Here is a 22,406-nt window from a genome sequence, read left to right on the forward strand (position 1 = left end):
CCTATCTCATCTCATTACTAGGATGTGACGTTACATATAGAACACCACAGTATAGCGTTACGTTACGCGCGGTTAAAGTCATTACATTTCTCCATTTCTTCAAAAGTTCTGATCTTGATTTCAAATAAAGTGGTATTAAATAAATTAATGTTCAAAATAAAAGTTTAAATTTAACAGTCCATATTTCACTTATGATATCTATTTTTGATAATTACAGTCCATATTTCACTTATGATATCATATTCGATAATTACAGTCCATATTTAAAATCAGACCACAAAGTCTCTAAATCTAGCAGGTGCTCTTTTGGTTCGGTTCGGCATCTCTCTTCTTCCTGGTGCAACCATGTGTTTGTCTCCATTCGGTTTAGTGTGCATTAAAATTCTATCTCGCCATTTACCATTTGAGTTCGGAATGTCAATGTTATTAGCGAGTTTGAAGTGTGAAGAGTCACGAAACACTTTTCTTCCATCTGACTTTCGCTGAGCTCCTATGCTTGATCCGGATATTTTGTATATGATATACGGTTCAAGTTCTTCTTCTTCTTCTTCTTCTTCCAGGTAAGGAACCGGATTCATTGCTGAATGTTAATGGTTCCGCGCGAAAACTTTACGCAGTGTCGGGCAACACAGAAAGATTTCTCTTGGCTATTTACAAATTACATTTAAAACGTTCGCAAAAAAATATACAATTAAAGTTATTTACAACTGGTTTTCCTACTTCCTTTCAGAGCATGCCTTCAGGGCAGCTCTGAATCCCTCAACGGTGTTGGTCGCTGTAACTGTTGTTGGTAGGTTGTTCCAGTCCCTGATTGTCCTCGGGAAGAAAGATTGGCCGTAGGTGTCTGTACTTGTTCTTTCTTGGAAGAAGCGGTTTTTACCTCTGGTCCGGTTATCATTCGGGGTCAAATATTGGTGACGGTCTATATCTATAAGTTCATGCTGGATCTTGAATAGCATGCACAATCTATTTGTTTTCCTCCGTTCTTCGAGGCTTTCCCACTTTAGATTTTTAACCATATTTGTGACACAGCCAGGTGTTCGGTCTGTGTAGTTGTTATTCACAAATCGTGCTGCTCTTTTCTGCACCTGTTCAATTGCCTTGATTTTATTTTGGGCGGTTGGGTCCCATACTGTGCTTGCATATTCCACTGCAGGTCTTACCATGGACACATATGCAGCTGCTTTTACAGGTTTTGTACAGCCTTTGAGGTTTCTACGTATAAACCCCAACGTTCTGTTTCCTTTGCCTACTGTATTGTCTATGTGTTTATCCCATGTTAGGTTGTTGCTGATGGTTACTCCAAGATATTTACTTGCTTCCTCTGTGTCTAGAGTATGACCGTGAAGATGGTACGATGTTTGTATCACTGGTCTATTTTTGGGGGATATTCTAATGACAAGGCATTTTTTGGCATTAAAACTCATCTGCCATTTGTTTTCCCAGTCTTCCAATGCTGTTAAGTCCTTTTGTAGAAGTTCACTGTCAGCTTGGTTGGTGATGGTACGAAAGAGAAGGCTGTCATCCGCGAACAATTTGGTCTCTGATGTAGATGCTGTTTCTGGCATGTCATTAATGTAGGCCAGGAACAGTAATGGACCAAGGACTGTGCCTTGGGGTACACCAGAGAGTACTGGTACTTGTGAAGAGACGGCACCCTCTAATATCACGCTCTGTTTTCTGTTATGTAGGAAGGAGCGAATCCATTTATTGGTTTTGGGGTTGACGCCGTAGTATTCCAACTTGTGTAGGAGGCGGTGATGTGGTACCTTGTCAAATGCTTTTGCAAAGTCAAGCAGGATGATGTCTACTTGGCCGCTACTTTTTAATTTCGATGCAATGTCGTTGATGGTTACGATTAGTTGGGATTCGCATGATCGTCTTTTGCGGAATCCGTGTTGTGCATCAGTTAGTATTTTATTTGTGTCAAAGTGGTCCATGATGTTGCTATGTACAATATGTTCTAAGACCTTACATGTGATGGAAGTTAGAGATACTGGTCTGTAGTTAGATGCTAGGTGCCTTTCGTCTTTTTTAAAAAGTGGAACTACATTGGCATCTCTCCAATCTTGCGGGACTTCACCAGTGTTCAATGATGTTTGATATAGGTCTGTGAGTATAGGAGCAAGTTGTTCTGCTGCTGCTTTCAGTATAAAGGCTGGTATTGAATCGGGACCAGTAGCTTTATGCGGTTTCAGGTTTTTTAATAATTTGTGGACTCCGTTGGTACTAATTTTTATGTCCTTCATGGTGGAGTATGGACTTTTACCTTTATCTGGAAAGTTATTTAGGTTTTCTTTGGTAAATACTGACTGGAATTGGTCGTTTAAAATGTCAGCTTTACTCTTGTTATCACTTTGCAGAAATCCCATTTTGTTTTTTAGCGGTGCCACTCCTGTCCATTCCTGACCTTTGCTCTTGATATAAGACCAGAATTTCTTTGCGTTATCTCTATAGTCTGAACTGACCTCTTCCATATACTTCTTGTTGGCTTGACGGACCTCCCACTGCACTTCTTGTTGTAGTCTTTTATACCTATCCTTGTCTCTTTTCTTTTTAGTTTTTCTCGCCTTCTTGTGTGCTTTCTGCTTTTGGTTTATTTTGCGTCTAATGGTTGTATTGATCCATGGATGAGTGTTTCTTCCAAGGGTCATTTTCGTTGGTACTCTTTTCTCTATGGTGGTTTGTACAGCTGTTTTAAATGCCTGCCATAAAGACTCAACGCTTCTATCTTTGATGTTTTTGAAGGTAGTTATAAAGTTTTGTAGATCTTCCTTTATATTATGTATTTCCGCTTTTTTCCATAGAAATATTTTTCTTCTGACTGGTTTAGGTTTAAGTGGTTTACAAGCCATATCTAGGAGGACGATGTCATGGTCGCTGTTTCCTATTGATGGTAATGGTTTGCATCTTAATTTAAATGAAGGATGAGATGTAAGCAATAAATCTAGGGTATTCTCTTTTCGTGTTGGGAAGTCCACAATTTGTTCTAGCCCGTTGTCAGCTACAAGTTCCAAGAATGCCTGGTTGGTTCTGGTAGGATACTGTCTATGGTCTATAGTTTGTTCTGCCCAGTTGATATGCAGTTGACCATTTATTCCGTTTCTCTTGCTTGAATAAAACATGGTCACTGATTTTAAATGAATGTTCTCTGTACTTCTTTTTCTGTGAATGTTTATTCAAAAACTGTTGTTTGTATTCCTTGTCTCTTTCTGTAATCTCCTTATTCATGTTTTCAGTTTCATTTGTGTTCCTTACGTAGTCTAATTTAGTCCTCACATCTCTGTTCATTAATGCTGCATACGGTGTAAATCCTGTTGCTGGGTGTGGTGTTGATCTATATCCCATTAACATATCCTGAATCGCATCGTTACTGTGATTACCTTTCATATGTGCTATTTGTTCCGTTTTGTTTAATAACTTCATAAAATTCTCTGCCTCGCCATTTGCTCTCGGATGTAGTGGTGTAATCTTATGGTGATAAAATCCCATTTCAGTTGCAAAGTTCGAAAATTCATTTGAGCTAAATGATGATCCATTGTCTGTTTCTATCTTTTCTGGAATTCCATGGGTTGAAAATATACCTCTCAATTTTTCAATTGTTGCGCGAGTTGTTGTAGTTTTTGTTTGTTCAACAACTGGATACCTCGTTCTTTTGTCTATGACCACTAAATTGTAGTGTCCATCTGGATATGGACCTCCATAATCTGCTGCTAAAGTATGCCATGCTGTTTCTGGTATTTTAGTTGGTTTGATAGGTTCCTGTCTATGTTCTTTTGTCGTTACCTTGCATTCATAGCATCGCCCTATTATATCTTCTACCATACTGTTCAATGCAGGGAACCAGTATCTTGCTCTTAACATTTGTTTGGTCTTGGTTAATCCGAGATGTCCCATACTATGTGCTGCTTTTATCACTTTTCTTTGTAATGATTCTGGTATTACAATTTGATTTAGTCTAAATAATACTTCGTCTAGAATATATAATTCATTTCTTACCATGTAATATGTAGCTATTTCCGGTCTCGATTTATGTTTCTCCCAGTCGTTTCTTCTCTGTCTTTGCATTACATCTTGCAAACGTACATCTTTTGAAGTTTCTTCTCGTATTTTGCTCAATACTATTGCATGTTCTGATTCTATTATTTGTTTTACTATTTGTTCTGTCTCATCATTTTCAGTTTCTGGCAATGGGTGTCTTGATAAATAATCCAACGGATCTTGCTCGTCTTTTCCTGGCTCATATACTAATTCATAATCTACATTCTGCATGTCCATTACCCATTTCTCAATTCTTGGTGGTAATTTTGCCTTGCTGTTGTTAAACATAGGAATAAGCGGCTTATGTGAAGTTATTATCTTAAACTTTGGCGCTCCTAACAAATAAATACTAAATCTGGTTTTTGCCCATTTAACTGCCAAGGCATCTTTCTCGGTCTGGCTATATCTTTTCTCAGTGTCTGTCATTGATCTACTGATAAAATGTACAGGTTGCAATCCCTTCGCTGTATGCTGAAACAATCCTGCCGATAATCCTTCATGATAACTAGCTTCCGTGCGTACAATAATTGGTCTTTTTGGATCGAAAAATGCCATTGTTTTCTTGTCCGTTATACTATCCTTCAGTGTCTTAAAAGCATCATTTTCCTGTTTTCCCCATTTGAATTTTACTTCTTTCTTCGTCAATTCTCTCAAAGGTGATGTCAGTACTGTGTATCATGGAATAAATTTCGATAGATATCCAATCATTCCAAGAAAACTCCGGACAGCTTCTTTTGATTCCGGTGCTTTACAATCTTTAACAGCTTTCACTTTGTCGGTTGTTGGTTTGAGCCCATCTTTGGTAAATCTGTACCCGTAAAATTCTAATTCGCTGACTCCAAATTGACACTTTTCCCTGTTAAATGTAACTCCAAAGTCCCTTGCTCGTTGTAAAACTGTTTCTAATGTTTTATCATGCTCCTCCATAGTCTTTCCTCCTATTAGAATATCATCTCTCTGATTTAAACATTTCGGAATATCGCCAAATATACGATACATAGCTTCATCAAACAAATCTTGCGAAGACTTTGCACCAAATATCAATCTCTTTGGTCTCATATTTCCCCATGGTGTACTGAACGTAGCAATCTGTCTTGAATCTGGATGGAGTTCTAACTGATGATACCCCTGCTTCAAATCCATTTTCGAAAATATCGTACAATCATGGAACTTGTATGTGAAATCTTCAACTATTGGTGACTGTAATATTCTGTTTCTTTCCATATACATGTTTGGTATTCTCAAATCAACACAAGCTCGAATCATGTGTGGTTCTAATTCTTCTTTTGGTATCTTACTAAATCTGGGTTTAGGTTGAACTACTAACGGTGAACACCATGTAATTGGATCTCCAGGTTCTACCATCTCAAAAATATCTTCTTGAATTCCTTGTTCCATCCATTTCTTCAATGGGTCTTGCAAATAATAAGGTACTTGTCTAGGTTTCTGTGCTACTGGCGTTGCATCTGGTTTCATTGAGAATTTAACCATAAATTCTTCATTATGCTTTGAGTCTTGAATTTTTCCAATTCCGTTAAAAACATCGTTAAACTTACTTGTGAGCTCTTCAATTTGTTTTGGTCTTCTGTGTACAAATTTTACATTTCCTCTCTGAATTCCTAAGTCATTTGGTTCTTTTAATGTTCCATCTTCTTTTATTTGTAGCATGCCTAATTCAATTAGTGTTTTCTTTCCTATAAGTGGTGGTGAATTAATTTTCCCCTTTATCACTATTATTCTTGTTTTTATCCCTCGTGTTGCATTTTTCACTGTTGTAATAAATTCTCCTTTTACTGGTAAACTGCTTTGCAAAGTACTCAATTTTGTTTTGCTTTCTAATAATTCAGATCCCTCTCTAGTTCTGTTTTTGTATGCTCTGTACTGGTACTCGTCCATTACGTTGACGTCAGCTCCACTATCTGGTTCTATTTTCACTTGTACATCATTCATCATAACTAGTACTGTTCTTGCTTTATCTCCAATTTTGTGTACATTTATTTTCTTAACTGCTCCTAAATGATTTACTGAACTTCCAAAAAACTCATCATCTGAATATTCTTCTTCGCTTGTGTCTTCTGTTGTTTTTCTTACATTCCTACCTTGATTTCTTTTAATGTGTCGTTTATTTCTAAATCGGTCATTACTCTGGTCTATGGTTGCCATTTTCGATTTGCAAACTACAGCAAAGTGATTCCATTTCTGACATTTGTTACACTGTTTTCCATAAGCCCCACAATCTTCACGTCTTTCAAACGAATGTGTTTTCCCACAATAATTACAATTATTCTTGCTTTCATGTCTCATTGTGTGTGTCCTACCTCTATTTTGCATGCCGTAATTCCTTTGTTTTCCTCCATAATTTGTCACTTTTGCTATTTCTCCGGCTCTTGATGCTGTATGTAAATCTCTCATGTCATGTATCTGCAATGTTGTATCTTCTAACTGGTGTACTTCCTGCAACATTTGATCAAGTGTCCATTTTCTGTTAATCGTCTTTTTGATTAGCGATTCATTATCTGTGGTTTGAATAATATGTTCTAAAATTCTGTCATCTTGATTTTCAAACTCACAATCAGCAGCTCTCTCTCGTAGTCGTGTCGCGTATGCCACTGTTGATTCTCCATTAATCGGTCTCATTTTCAAAAATACGTATCTCGCATAATGTTTATTCTTCTTTGGAGCAAAATAATCATTTAGTTTCTTCTTCAACTTTTCGTATGCATCCATGCGTCTGTCTACCGGGTCAGGTGTACTTTTCTCCAATCTAGAAATTTCCTTACCTCCATAGATAATCATTGCGTCCTTTTTGTCTTCAGGTTCTGTAATTCGAAAATATCGGAATTCTCTTTCTATCCCTTCTAGCCATTCCTCCCACTGACTTCCTGTAGTAAGATGATCCTCCGATGGTGTGAAAGGTAAAGTGCGCAAATTTCTGTTTTCTGTCACAACGGTAATTCTTTCAGCCATTTTTCTTTTTTTTTACTTATTATGCCTTTTAATCTCTTCTTTCAGTCACTTTTCATCTCTTTTATCCTCGTCGCCAATGAAATAACTTAGGCATTTACAAGACAACAAATATAACATGTGGAACGTGTATTAAAATCTATACAAGAACACATAACAACGTTACTAGGATGTGACGTTACATATAGAACACCACAGTATAGTGTTACGTTACGCGCGGTTAAAGTCATTACAGTTAACCAATAGCCTGGAGATCCTGATACAGTATTTGAGATTCACAACCTTCTTCTTAATACACCTTATCGCTAATCCCGGCTGACCTGGCCGCTTGAACTTTTGACGCACAATCACTTTTCCATTGTGGCGTCAGATATTTTGCTTTATGACGTCAACATTTTACGGGAACCTGTATGATTTCGGGTAATGGCGGACAAATAGTGATAAGGTGTATTAAAACACCAGGTCACCTGACACAGTATTTGATATTCACAACCTTCATGATCATCTCAATTAAAACACCAGGTCACCTGACACCAGTTTAACTGGCCACCTGCTGATTGATACTTCAAAACAAACTTTGTGTAAATAAGATTATAACAACAGCAGTCAGCAGGGGTCAGTTCAATCACCAGAACTCTATTCTATTCTACCATATAGTGACCGCCTTCAACAAACTGAAAGTTATGTCACAGGAGGAAACTTACAACAAGGCATAGATTGAAAAATGTACAATTTTTTGAAATATGAAAAATGAAAAAAATGTTTTTTATAATAAAGTAAGATGTTATAATTGAGTTAATATTGATGCTTTGAAATTGAAGATGTCAAAGCATCAATATTAAGAATTCTCAGTAGGCAGTATGAATTTTAGTCAATTCGGTACCTGGCCAAAATGGCACCCAATGAATGTTGAATAAACATTGCTTTTTCAGTATTTTTAGAAAGAAAAAAAAATTAAAGAAGGAGTTGTCCAAAAATATTGACTTATTCATTTTTTTGTGGGCCGGTTTGTATTTATTTTCGTTCAACTGTATATGAATATCCAAGGTAAATGTTATGCGTGTTTAAACCAGTTTAGCATTTTGCAGGATTTTGGGTTTGCTCATGTGAGTGAAATACTTCCATAGTTCAATGTTGTTTTTAAACTTTCCTACCAAAATAACAACAGCTTGGGTATTAAATGGCTTAATTCATTGTTTTTTTATTTAAATTTTTGAAGAAAAAACATCAATAATTACCTGTTTAGCATTAAAACAACAAACATGTTGATAATTGAATTGAATAGAAAACTAATCATGCTAATCAAAACATCAGTCATATAACATTGGGAAACTTCAAATAATTAAATTATGTATTTTAAGTACTGCTCCATGGATGTGAGGATTTTTAACGATGTCATGAACAAAAATAAAACCTGAACCCGAAATAATTAAAAATTGAAAAGACAATTTATACATATTTAGCATTATTTAAATGGGGACAAAGAAAATTGAAATGCATTAGATAACGACTATTTTTTTGTTATCTCTCTGTAAGCATGATGAACATAGATTTATTTTTCGTCAAAATAATATAAATATGACTGGGTATATAATATATTTATTATATATTATTATTTACAGTGCTCATATAGCACTAATCTACACTGTAAATACACAATAATTGAATTACTCTAAGCGCTTTACAATGCATTAAAAAAAAACCAACAATACAAGCTGCCAGTAACAAGTACATATGTATATTATTATTATTTTTTTTTTTTTAAATCTATGTGTCAATGTTTCAATAGAAACAAAATAGAAACTCAATATATGAATGCTGAGTACTGGTGTTAACTTTTCTGTTTACATTGTGGGTTTTTTTCAGATTGTTTTACGGTTATGGAAGATTGTACCTCCAACCCGTGCTGATTCCCACACTCCTCCTGCTGAGTACAGAAACTCTTATAAAGATTTTGAATTTGATGACCGTTGTCACAGTATGTATTGATATATTTAATTAAGTTGTAGTCATTATTTTAGTATCCTGTAATTCAAAATGGACAAGTAGTCCTTCCAATTTTTCTTAAGTAAAATTGTTTATGTTTTAAATGAACCGAAAAATATCAACTAACACAAAGAAGAAAAGTAAGAGAAATTTTAGATTTTTTGTTGCATTTTGTTTGTTAAAGGGGGAAATAATATAATTAGTTTATTTTAAGTTTGAGAAATGTATTCATAGTATAAAAAGTACTTAAAGGCATCTTAACACTGCCACTGCTCAGGGCAGTTCTATTAAAGTGTGTCGATAATCCAGGGAAGACACCTTTTAAAATGAAACTTGTCACCACACATAAAAAGAATATTGAGAATCTGTATACATTTAAACCTGTAGAACATTATTTTTTTTACAACCAATCTATATCATATTTTGAAAATATGCATGTGTTTTTTTCTGAAAGATTGCTTATGTCAAAATTCCTGACAGAACAGTTGTTTTGAAATTATAAATTTTCAAATTTAAAAAACATATATTTATACATCAAGTTGGAAAAAAGCATCATAATAGTCCATTTGCCAATTACCGATTTTATTTTATTATTACACACTTTTTAAACAAATTACTTCCCTTTGTCAATCGTAGACTGGTTCCATACAGGACAAAAATGGCTTTTGCCAATGCAAAACATGATGAATTGAAAGTCATGTATCGGCAGTTTAACTAATTTTTCATGAAAAATAATTACTGATGTCAAAAGTATCTACCTGAACAAGAATTGAAAGTGATGTATTGACGGTTTAACTAATTTTTCATGAAAAATAATTACTGATGTCAAAAGTATCTACCTGAACAACAAATTAATGTAATTAGAAGTTTTGAAAACCTTAAAGATTACTCACATTACGCACAGGTAAATTTGCTCTTTCTGCTAGCTTTCCATTGTAAATAAAAATTTATGTCCTTCATAAGGGAGACAACTAAAAGAAGGGATCTCTAATTACAGGGTCAATTATGGGAATTGGCAAATAGCCTATTGATTTGTTGACAAGTGACGAAATATACCATAACCATGAATAGACTTTATCCCAATAAGTTGTAGGACTCAAATATGACCCCATACATTATTGTACACATGTAGCTCAAGGTTGTCAAATATGTTACGTTAGCAACTAAATGAGGGGCCTTATGGGGGGGTTATCACGATTCATAAGTGGATTTTTTGTCAATCACGATTCACAGAAAATAAATTTCCATGATTGCGAATCACGTAAATATAAAAAAAAAATCTGAAGAAAAACAGATCACAATAGCAAAATTGCACCAATCACGAAAAACGAAAATAACCCATCAGGCCCCTCCTTAATGTTATCTAAATTATGACAAACAGTAACTCGTATCCTTTTAATTTATTTTTTATTGTACACATTTCACAAATAAAATCACAAATTTGACTGGGGACAGGCACATACAGAATGTGTTGGGGTTAAACATGTTAGAAGGCACCCAACCCTCCCCGTCACCCGGGACTGTGGTGTTACAATACAACATAAGAACAAACTATAAAAATCAGTTGATGGCCTTGTATTAAAGTTTGATGACATTTTTCTCAGGAACTATTTTGCAGAGCTTCCTTTAATTTGTAATCTAGCTTCATATAAACATGTTTTATTGTGGATGCATTAATATTCGTTGGATAGAGTGTGTACAGGTCAACCACAAAATGAAGTGTTCAATGAATTAAAATTTTCTATAAGGTATAATGTAGATAGATATAGGAAGATGTGGTATGAGTGCCAATGAGACAACTCTCCATCCAAATAACAATTTATATATACATGTATTGGCAAAACTACAAATTCAAATATCCACAAAAATGCAATCATACTTACAGAAATAACTGAATCCACAGTATCCTGTTATCAATTTCACATTAGTTGCCTATCAACTCCCTGATAACTGTTAAATTATATAAGAGTTATCATTTGTGAGGATTATCTCATGTTACATATATTTAAGGTGAGATTCAGCAAGTTGCTGGTGAGCACACATTAGACTAGCTACTAGCCATCTCCAGGGGACATATTCATTATCTCATGTTACATATATTTTAGGTGAGATTCAGCGAGTTGCTGGTGAGCACATGTTAGACTGGCTCCTAGCCATCTCCAAGGGACATATTGATTATCTCATGTTACATATATTTTAGGTGAGATTCAGCGAGTTGCTGGTGAGCACACATTAGACTGGCTCTTAGTCATCTCCAGGGGACATATTCATTATCTCATGTTACATATATTTTAGGTGAGATTCAGCGAGTTGCTGGTGAGCACATGTTAGACTGGCTCCTAGCCATCTCCAGGGGACATATTGATTACCTCAGTAGACTGCCAAGAGAGGTCTTGATAAAGATCATCTTAAATCTGGGATTAGAAGATATTGGCAAACTTGGCAGAACATCTCATCAGTTTAAAGAGGTATAATGAGATATGATTTAAAGGAGATGTTGGGCATGTGTTGATACACTTTATTCAGGAAACCTTTCCACACTATTAGTTAGTTAAATGAATTGATTTGCAAAGAAGTGAAGAGTGTTCAAAGTAATTCTTGATTTGAAAATTGTGTAGGTTGTAATATGAAGTAAAATAAATATCAATTGAAGCAATTTGCAATAAATTAAATATTTAATTATGAATATGAGTTGGAGTGGGTTTACAACAATTAGAGAGCAACACTACACATAGACCCGAAAGATAACATTTGAAGCAATACAAATTTGTCTCCGAGAAAGTGTGTTTACTTAAATTAGCTATAGTCTATACTATGCATTATGGCAGGTGAAAGAATCAGACCTAAGTGAAAATAGAAATGTAATTTAAAGTAATGTGTATTTGAGCATATGTTCAATTACTGTTACATGTAATATTTGGAAACTAATTAATAATATTGCCCTTTTTTTCATGTAGTTATGAATAAGTCATCTATTGCAATGTATTTTCAATTACATTAGTTATGAATTTACTTGAAAATTAAAACCTCTCTGAAATTTTGAATATTATATTTTGACAGCTTTGTAATTCATGTGATCTTTGGGAGCAAATGTACAGAATACATACAGAAACAGCTGTTACACCAGAATTAGAAGACTTGGCTAAAGAAAAGGGATGGAAAAAGTTATTCTTCACAAACAAATTACAGTTACAGGTAATACCTATAATGTATAACAGGGTCATATTTTTACAAGAGTGAAAACAAGGACAGGTTATAACTATAATAATGTATAATGGCTAGCAGGATCAATTCTAAAAAGGGTAAAAAAAAGGACTTCATATTCGGTATTTGGTACAACAATTTAATGCTAGCCACATTGAGGAGTAAGAACAGAGAATTGTTTCATGCATTAGTGATTCCCTATATAGTCAATCATTTTTTTCCCAGAAAAGGGAGGACGGGGACAGGCCCCCCTAAATCTGCCTCTGATAATGTATTGAAGTAGGGTGACTTGCCTTTCTGATGATATGTACCTTTTAATCTGGCACATTAACAATCTTAAACATGGTAGGTTACTGCTAATTAAGCATTTTTCTTGACTTTTATCCTGATAGATTTTGTATACCCCTGAAGGAAGAGGTATTACTCCTACTTGTCTATCTCATTAAATTTTAGTCATATTTTTTCCAAACATTTAACCCTTTCCTCCATAATGACGCTTTTTTCTAACCTGTCAACACTGAGGTTGTAAGCAGACAGGGCTTCCAAAAAATATTCGAGCCAGCCAGACATTTTATATCTGATCCCGATTTTAATCCCTTAAGACTAAGTAACAAAAGGCAATTATGGTAATCAGATGGCCATCCCAATGATTGTCATTAGATTATAAAAAAAAAAACATATTAAACTTTACTTTGATATGAATTTGATGTTCTGACATAAACTGTTAAATTGGCATTGCATCACTCGAAGTGTGCACAACAGCGTGCTCATATCTGCCTTAGACTCTTATTTGTGCAAAATGACGTTGTCAAAAACTTTCGTTTTTAAAATCACATTTTTCTAATACCGGATGTTGACATGACAATTGTAAAACATGGACCAGAAATAGATATGTGAAATCCGTGTACGTTTACAAAAGCAAGACTGAGTGAAGAAATGTAGAATGCATAATTTAATTTCCCACCTGCGCACATGTGCAAACGTGTTCTAGTTCATACAACGTAGTTCTGACGATTTTTCATTTAAAACCTTTTTAAATTTTTCATCAAATCATGTTTATAAACGTATTTCTTATAATTTTAATCTTTTGGACTAAATCAATTAGATACAAACCGCTGAAATGTAAGAAAATAATTTGAATAGACCGATCAATTTATACGATGTCCAGTACTGAAAATAGTTTACCTGTCACCTGAATAGGTAGATTTCAGCTGTCCAACAACTAATTAGTCTTGATTAAAATTAGAAAATATTGAAGTAGGGGTTGTTTTGATAGTAATTAATCATCATGTCACTTTTATTACCGGAAATGTGTGGCTGTTAAAGGCAAAAGGTTGGGTCAAAAAGATCGCCAATTATGTTAAAATGACTGTCTCTTAAGAAAGCCTAAATCAAAGAGCTGATAGCTCTGAGGTGGAAGAAGGTGAATAAAAGGTAATTTGAATTACCATAAAAGCAGCCCAACTAACCAAGGCTGCTTAGTTCCATTTATTGTTTTTGAGATACGAAGGGACATATGAAACCTCCCCCCTCCCCTTTTTTTTTTCTTCAAAAAACTAAATATCACTAAAATAAAATTTTGAATCAAAACCAAAAAGTATACAGATCTTTAGATAATATAACAAAAAAGTGTGTAAAGTTTTAAGCAATAATCATAAATTGTTTTTGAGATACGGCGCGACATGTAAAAAACCCTCCCCCTTTTTTACAAAATACTAAATAACTGAAAAATAAAATTTTGAATCATTACCAAAAAGTATACAGATGTTTAGATTAATATAACAAAGAAGTGTGTAAAGTTTTAAGCAAAGAAGAAGAAGAAGAAGATTAAATTTGTTTGCACTTACAGTTTTTAAATCCTATATACTATTAAACGAGAAGACCCCATTTTGAGTGTCGCTTCTCTTCTTTCCACAATAAATTAATCAACACAGCTCTGTGTCCTATAGGTACAGTACATAGTCGCATTTGTCATCCATTCATATGATTATTCAGATTGAGTTATTTTGGGAGAAAAACGAGAAAAAAGGTATCCGGATATTGTCCCGTCATTGGACGAAATTATAAGTCAGATTAGACTTCGGGTTTGCGTTTTTCTGTATACTTTGAACATACATATACAAAGAATAAAGTGTATTTTCAGAATTCTATCTGCTATCATTTTCAAGTTTACTATCCACTGCGGTCACAGAATTTATTAAATAGAGACGGTCTGTGTACTATATCCATGACCACCATGGATCGATTAGTAAACTTAGAATTGAAAGGAAATACACTATATTTATATAGTAATGAATGTTCATAATATGCTGATAAGCGCTAAAAATATTCATGTGAACTTTTGATACCTTTTCTGAAATTCTCCAGTCATTAAATCTTTTACAAAATTCATTGATTACAAAAAAAAAGAAGATGTGGTATGATTGCCATGATGAGACAACTCTCCACAAGAGACCAATATGACACAAAAATTAACAACTATAGGTCACCGTATGACCTTCAACAACGAGCAAAGCCCATACCGCATACTCAGCTTTAAAAGGCCCCGAACTGACAATGTAAAGCAATTCAAACCAGAAAACTAGCGGCCTTATTTATGTACAAAAAATGAACGAAAAACAAATATGTAACACATAAAAAAACAACAACCACTGAATTACAGGCTCCTTACTTAAATGTTCATAACATACATTATTACTAAATGTATGTTCATATTGAAATTGATAGAAAACCAACAAGAGGCTGTCACAACGACAGCCAACCGGATTTATTTACATTTATTTGTGTCCTGGCAATATCACAAGAACCATTACTGATGAATGGTGAAAGTGAAAATCATCAATATCAAATTTGACCTCCATTTTGTCATCAGTATCAACATTTTGAAATAATAATATTTGAAAAGCTTAGATTGAATGGTTCATGAGTAAATGCAACAACGTGAATGGAAACGCCATTTTACGATCTTTTAAGAACCATAAAATATATAACTCCTGAACAGTAAAAGTCAAAATCGTCATTATGGAACTTGACCTCTATTTTGTCATCAGTAACAACATATTAAAATTTCAAAAGCTTTGGTTGAATGGTTCATGAGAAAATGCACGGACACGACGGGAAACACCATTTTTCAATCTTTCAAGAACCATAACTCCTGAACGGTAAAAGTCAAAATCGTCATTATTGAACTTGACCTCCATTTTGTCATCAGTAACAGCATATTAAAATTTCGGAAGCTTTAGTAGAACAGTTCATGCATAAATGCACGGACACGACTGGAAACTCCATTTTTCAATCTTTCAAGAACCATAACTCCTGAACGGTAAAAGTCAAAATCATCATTATTGAACTTGACCTCCATTCTGTCATCAGTAACAACATATTAAAATTTGGGAAGCTTTGGTAGAACAGTTCATGAGTAAATGCACGGACAGGACTGAAAACTCCATTTTTCAATCTTTCAAGAACCATAACTCCTGAACGGTAAAAGTCAAAATGGCCATTATTGAACTTGACCTCCGTATAGTTGTCAGTAATAACATATTAAAATTTTAAAAGCTTTGGTTGAACGGTTCATGAGTTAATGCACGGACAACATTTGATTGCTGCCTTTCAAGAACCATAACTCCTGAACGGTAAAAGTCAAAATCGCCATTATTGAACTTAACCTTCGTATAGTTGTCAGTAATAACATATTAAAATTTTAAAAGCTTTGGTTGAACGGTTCATGAGTTAATGCACGGACAACATTTGATTGCCGCCCGCCCGCCCGTTCGCCCGGCCGCCCGCCGTACATCCCCAAATCAATAACCGACATTTTTGTCACAAAAATCCGGTTAAAAATTAGGAGGGATAAAAAAAACATTTTCCTGTCCCCAATAACCTATGACTTATGATACTTTTGCTGAAATTCTCCAGTCATTCAATATTTTACAAAATTCTTCCAACAACACTTTACATACATGTACTTTAAACTACGCTCTGAATGCTCGGATTTCGCGGGTGTGTTCTAGTATTTATTAAAATAAATCAAATGTCCTGAAATATTTATGTGAATTATTATCTTCCATCCATAGTTTGTGTTTACTTGTTTAGTAAACAAATTAATATCCATTTAGACCATTATTTACATTTTCACACAGGTAAACTAATTTACCTATAAATAGATCAAAGAAGGTCTGTGTAGAATCTCTAATCTAAAATCGTAATTGTTATAATTTTATTTCTTTAAATAATCAAATTTAAATTTATGAAAATAATCATGATTGATAAAATAGTATTGCATAAAGTTTATGTTTTCGGAAGACTATTTATGTTTAGGTCATGGTTCTAGAGGCTTCTTCACATATTTGTAAACAAACCAATATGGCCGCCACACGTAATTACCTTTGCACATGTGAAACAAATATTTCTGACAAAAGTCAGATTTCTCTTGTCAAAAGGGATTTATATTTATATTGCAATAAATTATTCAGAAGGAGGTACATTTAGAGTTTAATCAAAATCTCTCAACAGCAACGTACTGCTCTTGTCAACTGAGTCTTGAATAATTTTAAAGATAGATTCAAACCATTTGAAGTAGAAGGGCATCTAATTCACAGGACAAAGGAAAGCAATGAATAAAGACAACAATTTAATAATAAATAGATCCTTTCTATTTATTAAAAACAAAATCTTCTTGTCTGCAAATTCGTAACTTCAAGGGCGAACATGTAAACAGGGCGAGTTGTCCCGATACCAAATTCACGCATGCATACTTCAAATATCTACAGTAAAAACATCCAGTTACAAGTAAACAAATAACATTCATATAGATGAGATAATATCTAATAATTTACATAAATAAAAGGGTACATATTTACGATAGTGATTGTTTTTCAATCCTAATTTACAAATTAAATGATTCAGATGCCTAATCATGTGTAAAAATCGGTGTCAGGAATCAGAAGTTGTTATGAAATTGTAATACACAGAAACGAATGAGGCATACAGAGAATTCAATGATTTTAAAGTCGGCACCATTGGCCTTCAGAAGACTTGAAGTCTTCTTCCACCAAAAACTAATTAGTAGATGACGGTTTCATGCTTTGCCCAGCCGGACTTTACCGGACATTATACAAATGACCAGAATATATGACCGTTTTGGAAGCCTTGGTTGTAAATTCAAATCAAACATGTTTCAGGTGTGGACTCAATCTTAATTGACAAGGATTTCAGTTTTCCTACCAAAGGTTGATGCTCCCTGGACCCTGTCTCCCTCAACCCTGGCTCCCTCCACCCTGTACCCTTGCTCCCTGCATCCAGGCTCCCTCCACCCCCTGCATCCAGGCTCCCTCCACCCTGGCTCCCTCCACCAATGAAAACTGACTGCCACAAGTTAGAAAATAGTGCTGAAAGTGGCATAAAACACTTTTATATCAATCAATAAAATTTCTTTAACAAAATTCCTATCTTTTCTTTAACATAAATGCAAATTACCTTGACATTTTTTATATGGAACTACAAATCATAGCTTATCGAAATTTGTTATAAGGCTTTATATGAACACTACATATCTGTGATTTCTGATTCTTCTGTTTTAAATTACAGCTTCAACTAAGGCGTTTGAAGAAACATGAAATGGACCATGAGCCAAGCAAAGGCCATGCTTTCATCACAGAGTAAAAATTGGTGCAGATATCGGAGGTCTTAAGACAGAGTTCAAAACTCTGGTCCTTAGAACCTTGATAGTATTATATGTCTAGATTTGTTTTATTAATGCATTCCAATTTTATATGAGATATAGATATGTGAAATCCTAACATTTACATTTTTTCTTCTTTAAAAATGTCTCCATACCATAAATGGTATTTAACTGTTAGTGACATGAAATGAATTTACCTCATTAAGTTTTTTATGACTTCTTTCAGCTACTAATAAAGAAATTTCTCAAATGAAATTTAGTATTGTGACTACAAATGTATTTGCAAGAATCACTTTCTCTCAAAAATATGAACTACGAAATTATTTGAATGCATGCTTTTTGAAGTTTATGCACATGCAGATTTTATAATATTATTTTAGTAATATATGATTATATTTCTATACAGTGTAGTTTTAACATATAGTTTTCTGTTTAGTAACTGCAGTATACTGTCACTTTGTTACTTTGTTATATTTGGAATCAAATCAATATTTTGACCATACAGACTAATTCTCAGGGTATTATACAGTGAAGTGGTTTACTAAGGTCTTATGTTGGATCCTACACACATCATTGTTTACTAAGGTCTTATGTTGGATCCTACACACATCATTGTTTACTAGGGTCTTATGTTGGATCCTACACACATCATTGTTTTACTAGGGTCTTATGTTGGATCCTACACACATCATTGTTTTACTAAGGTCTTATGTTGGATCCTACACACATCAATGGTTTACTAAGGTCTTATGTTGGATCCTACACACATCAATGGTTTACTAAGGTCTTATGTTGGATCCTACACACATCAATGGTTTACTAAGGTCTTATGTTGGATCCTACACACATCAATGGTTTACTAAGGTCTTATGTTGGATCCTACACACATCATTGTTTACTAAGGTCTTATGTTGGATCCTACACACATCATTGTTTACTAGGGTCTTATGTTGGATCCTACACACATCATTGTTTTACTAGGGTCTTATGTTGGATCCTACACACATCATTGTTTTACTAAGGTCTTATGTTGGATCCTACACACATCATTGTTTTACTAAGGTCTTATGTTGGATCCTACACACATCATTGTTTTATACAATGAAGTGGTTTACTAGGGTCTTATGTTGGACCCTACACACATCATTGTTTTACTAAGGTCTTATGTTGGATCCTACACACATCATTGTTTTCCTAAGTTTTTATGTTGGATTCTTCACACATCATTGTTTTACAGAAGTTTTTATTACCTGTTATGTATAATGGATTTCTTTTTAACTTGTCTATGTAAAAGGTATTCACCACTCTATAACCTGAACATTAACATTGTTTTGTGCCATTTAGCTACGATTAGATTAACTATAAAATCTTATGGACAATCTACTTAAAATTGAAAAAAGTTACGATTGGAGCAGATATGTTTTTTTTATTAAAACAAGTAATAAGTTAATCTCCTAAATTGATTTTCTGTTTTTCTGTATTTATTTATTGTGTGTAGAATATAGATTATTTACCTAATATGGAAGCAAGTGCTAGTAGCATACTATTATTTATAGGGGTTATTTGTAAAACAAAACGGGAAAGAGATGATTAACATATATATTTTTTCAAGTAATATATTTAATGTAAGAAGAACCAAGTTATATTTATTTTTTTTAGTTAGAAGATATTAAGTAGCATTTATGTGTAAAGGAATCTATGCATTTTAGATAAATATCATTCGATGTGCAGTGAAGTGTGTGGAAATTACGATTTTGATTATCATTTCTCAATTTAAATATCAAAGTTATATTACTATTAACAGGATTTTGTATAATTATTTTTACATTTGACATTTTTTAAATATCCGTCCATGAGTTGACACTTAGATTAAGTATTGCATGATATTTATTAATTGGTTTAAAAATGAGTTTTTAAAACAGTTAAATATTTTTTCTGAATTAATTGCTTGTATTTTTCCAGCGCCGTCCATTCAAAGTGCTAAATTTTACAGACAGTATATAAACTGTGATAACGAACATTCCTTGTGCCTTTACTGTTTACATTAATAGCTTTATTGTAGGTTTGATTTGATTTTATAATAAAAATATTTATTATTTACTTTTTTTTCTGAATTATTTTTATATCTGTGAAAATTATGGATTGCTGACAAGATATCAGGTATCCTACAAACACTAATAGACAGGAATGGTAAACAGTAACAATGATCAACAAAACAAGCCTTACAATTAAGTTGTGCCACAAATATCTTCAATGGACATTTTTGTTAGATTTATTGCTATTTTAGTTTTGCCTTTTTTGCTAAAATATTTTAATTGTGAAACACATAAATATAAAGAAGTAAAATTCTTTATTAAACATTTGTAACTCATTTACCAATAACACGTTAATCTTCCCTGAGGCCTTCAAAAACCATTAATACAAATAGAAGAAAATACAAACATCCAAAATACAAAAAACAGTTAACTACATATAGCAGCTTAAATAAGGCATAATTAATAAAAAAAAAAAAAATAGAAGATGTAGACTGGTTTAAAAGATATGTATGTCTACTGCTAGTTAGCTATCTTATTTTATGTTAATTTTCAAATTAAACAATTATGATAAGCTAAAGCATTCATATATACACTTTTGTCGTCTGCAACAAAAACTGCAGAAATTGAGATTGCATAAAATAAAGATGTGGTATGAGACAACTCTCCATCCAAGTCAAAATTTGTAAAAGTAAACCATGATAGGTCAAAGTACGGTCTTCAACACTGAGCCTTGGCTCACACCGAACAGAAAGCTATAAAGGGCCCCCAAATAACTAGTGTAAAACCATTCACATGAGAAAACCAATGGTCTTGTCTATATATAAAAGCAAGAAACAGTTATGAACCACATCAACAAATGACAAACACTGAACATCAGATTCCTGACCTAGGACAGGTGCAAACAAATGCAATGGGTTTTATTAGGTAAAACTTGCACCCTTTTATGGTTCAGTGACTGCTTGAAAAAAACAGCTTTTATGTCATGTGAAATGCTCAGGTATTATCATAAATAGAACATAATTGGGTCAGACAGGGCTCACCTGACCTCAACCTCAATTCATGGATCATTGATTAAGGTGAAGTTTGTGTTATCACGTCTGTGTCTCATATATATATAGGCAATAGGGCAACTACATTTAATGAATGGAATGATTGTATGATGAGCATGTAAGATTGGCCTCTAGCTTTCATCATATCTTGACCTCATTTTACGGTTCATTGGTTAATGTTATGTTTGTGTTGTATGTTCTGGTTCTCAGATACTATAAGCAATTTACCACCTGAATTTGGTTAATGGCATGATTGTAAGGCATACATGTCTGTCTGGGAGGTTTCATATGACCTTCATTTTTTTTTGTGGTTCATTTGACAAGGTTATGGTTTTCAAGTGTGGTCTATATATCAGATACTTTAAGCAAAAGGGCCACTATATTTGGTGAATAGAATGATTGTACGATGTACATACATGTATATGTCTGGCAGATTTCTTTTTGACCTTAACCTCATTTTCGCGATTCATGGTTTATGTTAATCTGATACTATACACAACATCTCTGATTGATATTGACACTGTGAAAGGACATTTCTGTGGCTACATATTGACACCATGAAAGAACATCTCTGTGACTAATATTGACACTGTGAAAGGATATCACTGTAGACTGATATTGACATTATGAAAGGACATTTTTGTGACTGATATTGACACTGTGAAAGGACATTTCTGTGACTGATATTGACACTGTGAAAGGACATTTCTGTGGCTACATATTGACACCATGAAAGAACATCTCTGTAACTAATATTGACACTGTGAAAGGATATCACTGTGACTGATATTGACATTATGAAAGGACATTTTTGTGACTGATATTGACACTGTGAAAGGACATTTGTGTGACTGATATTGACACTGTGAAAGGAAATCTTTGTGACTGATATTTACATAGTGAAAGAATATATCTGTGACTGATATTGACTCTTCGAAAGGACATTCCTGTGACTGATGTTTAGACTGTAAAAGGACATTTCTGTGACTTATATTGACACTTCAAAAGGACATTTCTGTGACTACATATTGACACCGTGAAAGGACATTTATGTGACTAATATTGACATTGTTGAAAGACATTTCTGTGACTGATGTTGACATTATGAAAGGACATTTCTGTGATTATTATTGACACCGTGAAAGGACATTTCTGTGACTGATATTGACACTGTGAAAAGACATCTCTGTGACTGATATTGACACCGTGAAAGGACATTTCTGTGACTGATATTGACTCTTCGAAAGGACATCTCTGTGACTTATATTGACACCGTAAAAGGACATTTCTGTAAGTGATATTGACACCGTGACTGGACATCTTTGTGACTGATATTGACACCGTGAAAGGAAATCTCAGTGATTGATATTGACTCTTCTAAAGGACATCTCTGTGACTGATATTGAAACCGTGAAAGGACATTTCTGTGACTGATAATGACAC

General features: G+C 33.8%; 1 protein-coding gene across 2 annotated transcripts in view; it reads left to right on the forward strand.

Moving 5' to 3' along the window:
- LOC139518126 (F-box only protein 36-like) overlaps positions 1–19,978 on the forward strand; it is a 30,062-nt gene extending 10,084 nt beyond the window's left edge. Inside the window, exons 2-6 of one of the 2 annotated variants that reach the window (XM_071309809.1) lie at positions 8,872–8,983; positions 11,287–11,459; positions 12,052–12,186; positions 17,785–18,424; positions 18,901–19,978. In XM_071309809.1, coding sequence (XP_071165910.1) covers positions 8,872–8,983; positions 11,287–11,459; positions 12,052–12,186; positions 17,785–17,859 — 495 coding nt within the window. In that variant the 3' untranslated portion in view covers positions 17,860–18,424; positions 18,901–19,978. The remainder of the gene's footprint in view (positions 1–8,871; positions 8,984–11,286; positions 11,460–12,051; positions 12,187–17,784; positions 18,425–18,900) is intronic. The other variant, XM_071309810.1, reaches the window with a different exon arrangement.
- The last annotated feature ends 2,428 nt before the right edge of the window (positions 19,979–22,406 follow it).

This window comes from Mytilus edulis, chromosome 3 (genome assembly GCF_963676685.1).
Source record: "Mytilus edulis chromosome 3, xbMytEdul2.2, whole genome shotgun sequence".
Classification (NCBI taxonomy): Eukaryota; Metazoa; Mollusca; class Bivalvia; order Mytilida; family Mytilidae; genus Mytilus; species Mytilus edulis.